At 25.7% G+C, this 9,670-nt stretch overlaps 1 protein-coding gene across 1 annotated transcript; it reads left to right on the top strand.

Annotated features, from left to right (window-relative positions):
- Nucleotides 1-8,402: 8,402 nt before the first annotated feature.
- Nucleotides 8,403-8,981, top strand: LOC136075870 (uncharacterized). The gene has a single exon (XM_065789309.1). The coding sequence runs from the start codon at nucleotides 8,403-8,405 to the stop codon at nucleotides 8,979-8,981; it is 579 nt and encodes a 192-aa protein (XP_065645381.1).
- The last annotated feature ends 689 nt before the right edge of the window (nucleotides 8,982-9,670 follow it).

Below are 9,670 nucleotides of genomic sequence, written 5' to 3'. Positions count from 1 at the left end.
CTCTTCTACGTAAAAATACATGGTAACCATAGCTTTAACGATAAAAATATTATTTATTATTGTGACTGTATCAATGTTATACAAAATGTTTTTGTTATAAAATTTATCGAATATCATAAAATAGATAAATTGTTCTTAAATGCGCTTTTTTTTTTTAAGTTTCCAAGCAATGTCAAATTTAAATAAACAAATATTTATACTCTCACTCTGAGTTTTGTATAATTTATTCACATAACTTATTTTATTAAAGATTGTCGAAGGAGATTTTCGAAGTTTTATATTTGAAATTACAAATTCGATTCATATAATCATTCATTTCACTCCAATCTGTGTTAAAATAACATTCGTTTTCTTGGTGTCTTATTACAATATGTTATTGAACATAAATCAATTTTTAAATTAATTTGCAATAATTTTAATAAAGGGTTAATATATTTAAAGTTTCATCGTTTTAGTTTTTTTTATATACGATTCTAGTTTAATAATAATGTAAAATATAATAATAATTTAATATTTTATTATTTATGATCTTAATTTAATATTAATGTATATAATATTATTATGTAATGTATTTAATAATAATATATTGAATATAATTTTTCAGTTAATTATATCTTAATTTAAATTTATGTATTATTATCTAGATTATATATATATATATATATATATATATATATATATATATATATATATATATATATATATATATATATATATATATATATATTATCTAGATTATTTTATCTATTATAATATTTTTTTATAATATTTATACTATCTATTCTATATATATATATATATATATATATATATATATATATATATATATATATATATATATATATATATATATATATTTATATTTATATATATGTATATATATATATATATATATATATATATTTATATATATATATATATATATATATATATATATATATATATATATATATATATATATATATATATGTATATTATCTAGATTATTTCATGTATATTATGTTTTATAATTTTGATTATTATTTAAATTATTATTTATTTGTTTATTTATATATAATATTTATTTTTTCTTTAGATCGTCTACTTAAATTATCTCGTCAAAGTGATGATGAAAACGATTATCAAAGTGATGATGAAAACAATTATCAAAGTGATGATGAAAACAATTATCAAAGTGACGATGAAAACAGTTATCAAAGTGATGATGAAAACGATTATCAAAGTGAAAATGATGACGATATTCCACTTGAAATTGAACTTAAAACTTATTACGTTAATTTATTCATTGAATGTTTTTATGAAAGTCAATCATCATTTACTGATGAAATAAAATTAATCGTCGGTAAAGAAGGAGAGTGGGAGATTGTGATACACGATGGTAAAACTTCTTACGAAACTTCTTGTGAAAATTATTTCGTAAATCATTACATTAAATCTGGAAGAAAGTTATCGGAGTTAAGTGTTCATAAAAATATTTTAAATGATGAAGAAAAAACTCTTATAATTCAATGTTCAACAAATGTTCGCGATGTCAACTTTTGTTGTCCAATTAAATTCGAAGGATGGAAACCGATCGATAAGATTGAAGATTTGGAGATACACATCTCAAGTGATTTAATAAGGAAAAAAGATTTTGAAGAAAGTTTTCTTCCGTGGATTAATCTTTGTGAAGAATTACATCTTTTACTTCACTACGACATCGATTTCATTGAAGAGATTTATGAATGGATTCGTTGTTCGAATGTCAAGAAGTTGTGGATCGACTACCGTGGAAAATATTTTGATAACCTCGATGAATTAAAAAACTTTATAACACAGAAAAATGTTTAATATCTTAAATAAAATATAAACAATAATTAATAAATAATAAATGAAATATTTAAAGTATTATTTTATAACTAAATATGTTTTAAAAATACGAGTTAATTTTAATATTTATTAGTTTAATAGTTTTTTTATTATTTAAGTATCATACAATTAATTTGTCTTAAATATATAATAATAATAAACAGTTATAATCATTATAATATATATATATGTAATTATTAGTTAAAAATATAATTATTATATTTTATTTTTAAATATAGTTATTATATTTTATTTTTATTCAATAATATTAATAATTTTAGTAATAATAATAATAATGTTTACATTTTTTTCAGAATTTTTTAAAATAATTTTTTACACTTTTTATAACGTTTATTGTTTAATTAACATTAATTGTAATTTTTTATTACATTGATCATATAATTATAATTAATATAAATAAAAACTAGATTAATTTTTTTTTATACTTTATTTAATGATTTACGTTTAAATATTTTTTAGAGGTTTTGAAATTTGCAATGTTATTTAGAAAAATTTTTTCAACATTTTTTATGTATTTATTTTTATCTAATTTTGTAGATATTTAATTTACATAATTTTATAGATGATAATTTTTTAATGGAAAATGATTTGTTAAGTTGTCAACTAATTTTAGATGTTATATTTTATTTTTAGATTTTTAAGTTTTCGACATTTGTTTCATTAAAAGAGTTTTGTTGTCAACGAAATAAAAAAATCCGAATGTTTTGTAGAATTTTTGTTTGAAGTTATTTTGTTCGAAAGTTGGATTTTTAATTAAATAACTTTGTTTACACTGTAAAAAAACTCCGTAGTATTTATCTGACTTTTTCCGTTGATATGCTACGAAAAAAATCCGTTTTCATTAAATTACGGTCTTTTACCTATACTTTTAAGACATAGCGTTCTCAACAACAGGCCTCTATACAGAGAATTAAAATACTATGTATTTTTAATTCTTTGTATAGCCTAATAATTTTTTTGATGAAAAAAGAAACAGAAAGAAAAAATAATCTTAAGTAATAAACAATGTAAATAAAAGGCAAAGAAATTTTTTCTAATTTAAAATTTCACACATTTACATAATTATATAATCACCTTTAGTTTTGGCTTTAACTTCTAAATACAAAATTGATATTTTCTTATAAAATTTAATCAAATTTTAATCAAAATTTTTCTAATATTCTTTGTTTGGTTTAATATCATTTCGTAGAAATGATATTAAACCAAACAAAGAATATTAGAAAAATTTTGATTAAAATTGTTAACAAAATCTGAAAGAAAAAAAAAACTACCATATGAAACCTTTGCACATCTTTTATAAGATAGTATATTATAAATAGTAGACAACCAAGTAGACTTCTTAGATATTTTTAAGGTTCTTTGACAGATCTCGGAGTGACAGTGGTACATAAATTTTTGTTTAAAATGTTGCTCAATATTACACAATGATGTTCCTCCATATCCAATAAATAATAGTCTGATATAATCATCAGAATACTACTTAAAGATTTTCTGCAAACAAGATCTTTAACTATTACTTTAAAATTACAAAACAAAAAAATGTTCGTTGGCACAAATTATCAGCTTGAATTTTCAATCCACTACGATCCAAAATGTTAGAAAACTGACCATATTTTTTGATAACATAACGTTGTTTGATCTAAAAGTTTATAATCAGTTCGTTCTTTATCATTTCGTTTAACATAACCAGCCATGTGAGTATATTACATTTTAACTTCATAAGCAATAGAAGTCTCTAGATCTTGCAAGTTATCAAGAATTTCGCAGCAGTATTCAGATAATTTGTAATGGCGTAGCGCACATTGATGACCAGACTTCACATTAAAATTGTCAATATCTACATTTAATTTCTAAAGTTGCAAGTTTGATACGTAATTTTTTAATAACTTGTTGAACACTAAGAAAATATGTACCACCAGAACCTTGACGAAGTATACCATACTCTTTTTCCAGGTGATCTGATGTAAATTGAACAAGAAGTACATAGTTTTGCGTAGTACTAAGTAAATATCTACATAAGTCTACTAGTCCATAACAAGTTTGATGTATACAAGTTGCAGTATCAATAGAAAGCTGTTTAATACGTTTACCTTTGGGACCTGCCATTTTAAGTGCCATATCACCAACTTGTAGTATTAAATTTAAACAGTTGTCATCAGGATTATTGATAACAGCCTGCAAAGGACACTTATGCTTTGTATCAGTCACAAAAAGCTTTATCCCTTTTAAAAAATGCGTCTAGTTCATCATCTAATGTACTTCTAATAGATCTTTCAGTTGGATTAGCAGTTGGAATTTGAGATAAAGGTATTTCCAGCCAAACAGAAGGAGTATTTTTCTTCCACGCACAACATTTATTTGGCATGATGATTTAATCTAAATTTTATAAATATATTATTCGCTTTGAATCAAATCTGAAACTCCATGTTTAAGTTATATAACTTTATTAACATTGTATTAAATTCCAATATTTAAATATATATTACAAACGATATGACATTTTATCTGGTCTGAACATTGAGAAATAATTTTTTTTTTGCCGCAACAAAGTAGGCCTCCACAAAAAAATCCGGTTGTGCAATGAATAGGCCTGTAGTAGAGAACGCTATGTTTTAAGACTTTAGAAATAATCACATCATTTTACATGATTTTGCAGATTAAGGATGCTTTTATAAAGAGATATATATATATTTATTAAAGATAGGTGCTACTGAAAATTAGTTTCCTATATTTTATAGGATTTATATTGTATAAAAAATTTTTCTTATGTATTAAATTTTTTAAAGTTAATATTATTTAGTGTTACGTTTTTATGGTATATAAAAGAAACAGTAAACAATAGGAGCCTTTAAAAATTATATTCATAAGAAAAGGATTTTATATAAATTGTATATAAATAAAACATAATTTACTAAAAAAGTCAAGTTTTATTTACAAATAGATTTCGGCATTATATTGACTATGCGATTGACAGTGAATTGATTTGAGATTATTTAGTTGTTTTGTTATATATATATATATATATATATATATATATATATATATATATATATATATATATATATATATATATATATATATATATATATATATATATATATATCATGGCTTACTTAAAGTATACGGAGTAATACTCCGCATTTTTGCCGAAAAAATAGAAGGTCATATAAAAATAAAAACGCTATAAAATCAAAACAAACAAACCATTAAAAAACATTTTTATTCATGCAACTACTTTTTTGTTCAGCAAGAAATAAATTATTTTCTTACAGAAATTTTTTTTCAATAGAAACAAAGTTTTATTTAATTAACGTTGACTTTGCCCAAAGAATGTATTATTGTTTATATGTTTTGTTATTCCTTATTAATCAAAACATCTTAGGTTAACTTTATATTTATACTAACTCTAAAAAAAGAAAACACTATTTTATTGTATTACGAGAATTTATATCACGGATTTTATTGCACTATGAGAGTATATATCAAGGATTTTATTGTATTACGACTAATTAAATGTAAAACTGAAATAAAAAAAAAAAAAAAAAAAAAGTTTCTACCTACTTTCAACAGCTCAGTAGTTATTATAAAGATTTTAATATAATATATGTTCTCTGAAAAAAGCATAGGCGTAGAAAGAATTTTTTAGTATTCGAGATAGGTAACTTCCAGACATGGAGCAAACTCCAAACATTTATATGTTTATACTTATGTCAAATAATGAGAGTTTGCAAAAAATTGCGATGATTGGAGGCTGGGAACAAAAAAGTCCCAAAATTTTTGCCCCCCTGCCCCAAACGTGAGAGCAACAAGTTGGTGAAGTATTTTTTGTACTATTCTTAACTAGACTTATATTCATCGATAAATTTTAGATTTCATTTTAAAATATTTTAGCGTTCAAAAATTATGACCATATGAAGTTTAAACCCCCCTCAATTTGAGGGGGTTGCAAATTTTATATGGTAATAATTTTTAAACGCTAATAGGTAATACTATGACACTTAAAATTTATCGATGAATATAAGTCTAGTTAAGAATAGTACAAAAAATACTTCATCAACTTGTTGCTCTCACGTTTGGGGCAACATTAAAAATATTCAAATTCAATTTCAAATTACAACCGTTTCATTACAGAAAAATGAGTAAATATTGTGTTATAATGTCAGGATAAATAAAAATAGTAATTAAAAACAACAGATTTTACAATAACAATTTTTTGCATACCAATTTTTAATATGTTTTTTGAACATCTCAGAACTTTTAGAGGACATGGTCTTGTTATCTAGAGTGTTCCATAACAAGATGGCTCTAAATATAGTACAACATGTATCCTTATATTTGGAGCCATTTGAAGGTAGAATCATATTTTTGCTACATCGAAGTTTAAAAGGAAGGTTTTTTTAAATCCTTCATAAATTGTGGATTTAGACAATTAATTGATTTAAAAACTTCTATCATAAGAAAGCGCAAATTTCTTAAGATCCTTGGACTATTATCAAAACTTAACAATTCATCAAGAGATAAGTCAAACCTTTTATGGACAATACAAAGAACTTTTTTATGAATTTTATCTATAAGGTTGTCATAGTATTTAGAACAAAACATCCATATTAGGGGACAATAAGAAAAATTTGACATTATGAAGGCGTTAAACAATGTAGCTTTATTACGGGATAAAAAACTTCTTATGCGTGAAAGAGCAAAACATTAATTTCCATTCCATTCGGTCTCTTGTTTTGGCAACATAACTATAACGTGATATTCCAAAATTGGTACATGTGTTAATATGCCCGGAAGTAGTTTATATTTCAAAAGATTATGTTGTTCTATTTTTTTATCAGAGTCCTTCCGAAATCGGCTAAAAATAAGAAATTTCTTAATGCTGGAAATTATTATTTATAAATCAAGATTGTTTTGTTGAATTGAATAATCAAATTTTAATTAATTGTTCTTAGGTGATATAAAATTCCTATATATATGAATATTAAAGCAAAAAATTTCTAATAATGATTTTATTCTTTATATATATATTATAATTATATAATAGAAGTATTAATTATATTATATATTGACTAAGTTTTATTTTTTAAATGTCACTTTTAAAAAAAAGATAACTACTATATGCTATCATGCATTTAAACTATATAATGGTAGCCAAAGGCCAAGCTATCGATATTTAAAAATATATATATTTTGATAGATTATGTATATATCTATTTATATAATCAAAATATTAAATATTACATACATCATAAGTATTTTAATAAAAATAAATTTGTTTTTTAATTATAAATAAATAAATAATTTAATCTGTTGTTGTATTCGAACTTGTGACCCCATTTCATTTAATAACAAATTAATTATTTAAGATTTTTATTTATATTCTAGAGATGCCACCAAAACGCAAATTTTCGGGTGCAGAAGTGAAAAAAGCAAATAATAGGCGGTTGTTGGCTAAAGAAGCATCTAAATCGAGAGACATTCTTCATTATTTTTTCGCTACAACCCTCGGCATCTTCCGAAGCATTCCCCGAGTCGCAGTGTGTTCAAGATGAGGGTGTGCTACAACCCTCGACCTCTTCCGTAGCATTCCCCGAGTCGCAGTGTGTTCAAGATGAGGGTGTGCTACAACCCTCGGCCTCTTCCGTAACCTTCCTCGAGTCGCAGTGTGTTCAAGGTGATGGTGTCTGGCAACAACCCTCAGCCTCTTCCGAAGCATTCCCCGAGTCGCCGTGTGTACAAGGTTTTCAGGCCCTAAAAGTCAACCAGATCAATCATTCAAGTTTCCATATAAAACATTTGGTAAGGACAAGAGACGATGTTTTCAACAACATTGGTTTGGCATCTTTCCATGGCTTCATTATAATGAAGCCAATGATTCTGTTCTTTGCCACATGTGGAGGGTTGTAGTACCACATATTATTATGTTGAGACAGCCATTCAGTACTATCGTGTCACATACTACAATGTAATTGATTCTTCTGTTGACACAATCAAATATCGTTTTGATCAAGCAGGACAGAAACAACTTGAAAAACTGGAGAAACTTTTGCTTTCTGAAGATGTCACAGATAACGGGTGATGCGGAAGTTATCGGACAAATCCTAATTTCATTATTTGAGCATAATAATTAGTTTTTGTGGTTTTATGCGTAGGCATAAACGTCCTATATAATATAAACTTTATTATTTGAAACATAATTATTTAAAATGAGGTTAAATGCAGCTGAACGAGAATCTTTTCGAAAGCGACTAAAAATGTTTTTAGTAAATAAACCTAATATAAAAATAAAAAAAAATCGTAAATCATTTTAAAAAGGAAGGATTTGCTCGAAGTACAATATATGATAACCTAAAAAGACTTGAAACGTTCAATCGCTTTCTGATAGAAAGCACCCTGGTTGTCTAACATCCTGGACTAGAGAAAAGAAAGCCGAATTAACGAGACTTGTCAACAATCGAAAAGGGGTCAGTCAGAGAAAAATAGGTATTAAATTCGGTGTAAATCAATCGACAATTGGTCGTCAGTTAAAAAAAATGAATATTAAATATAGAAAACGTGAAAAGACTCCAAAATACACTATCGAACAACAAATAAAGGCAAAGAAAAGAAGCAGGAAACTAGTTAACCAACTCTATAACACAAAATCGCTTCTAGTCATCGATGACGAAAAATACTTTTGTTTTGCAGGGGACAACATGCCTGGAAATTCTGGATATTACATAAACAACAAAAAGACATGCCCAGAAAGTGTTCGTTTTATAGGAAAAGAGAAATTTCCAAAAAAATTATTAATGTGGATAGCCATATTTGACCGTGGTATGTCCGAGCCATTGTTTCGCACTTCCAAGGCTGTAGCGATCGATTCATCAATCTATATTAATGAATGTTTAGAAAAGCGACTTCTTCCATTTATTCACAAGTATCATGGAGACTTTAACTGTTTATCTTGGCCAGATTTAGCAAGTTCTCATTATTCTAGAGATTCTCTAAATTGGATGGACCAATATGTCTATTACATTGATAAAGAATCCAATCCCCCAAATGTGCCTCAAGCACGACCAATTGAAAATTTTTGGGGACATTTGGCACAGAAAGTTTACGAGGGAGATTAGCAAGCTTCAACAGAGCAAGTTTTGATTGATGGCATTAAACTAAAACTACAAGAAATTGATTTAAACTTTTTACAGTCGCATATGAAAGGCGTCAATTTTCAAAAGCAAAATTGAGATCAATTGCAGAGGTGGTATTTTTTCATATAAAAAATAATATATTTTTATTAAAAGATAAATGCTTTATTTAAAAAAAATATAATAGTAGTTTGTTTTTTGTTATTTATAAGTAAGTTATTGACGTTTTTATTTTGTCCGATAACTTCCGCATCACCCGTTACCATAGCATGGATAAAGAAGACATACTCAGATATTGACACGGACTTTTATAGATGTGCAACTTGGGCTATACGGAACAATGTTTGATGAAATCCCAAGGTGTGTCAGTGATGTTGTCTTACATCTCACACAGTTTTCCTCTTCTCAATTATCTTCTATTTCTGAAGTTGTCAAATTGCTCAAGCTGATTCTAGTTACTCCAGCAACAAATGCTGTTAGTGAACGAGCATTTTCAACAATGAGAAGACTCAAAACTTTTCCGAGAACGACGATGAAACAGCAGAGGCTGAATAATTTGGCAATGTTACACATCTATTCAAACTATGCAAACCAACTTGATCCAGAAAAAGTGATAACAGAATTCTGTAGGGATCATCCTTGTAGAACAAATTTATTCGGATTTTAGCGTCTTT

Source organism: Hydra vulgaris, chromosome 02 (assembly GCF_038396675.1).
Source record: "Hydra vulgaris chromosome 02, alternate assembly HydraT2T_AEP".
NCBI classification, from domain to species: Eukaryota; Metazoa; Cnidaria; class Hydrozoa; order Anthoathecata; family Hydridae; genus Hydra; species Hydra vulgaris.
The sequence above is the reverse complement of the archived record's forward strand: the minus strand, read 5'-3'. Positions and strand labels throughout refer to the sequence as shown.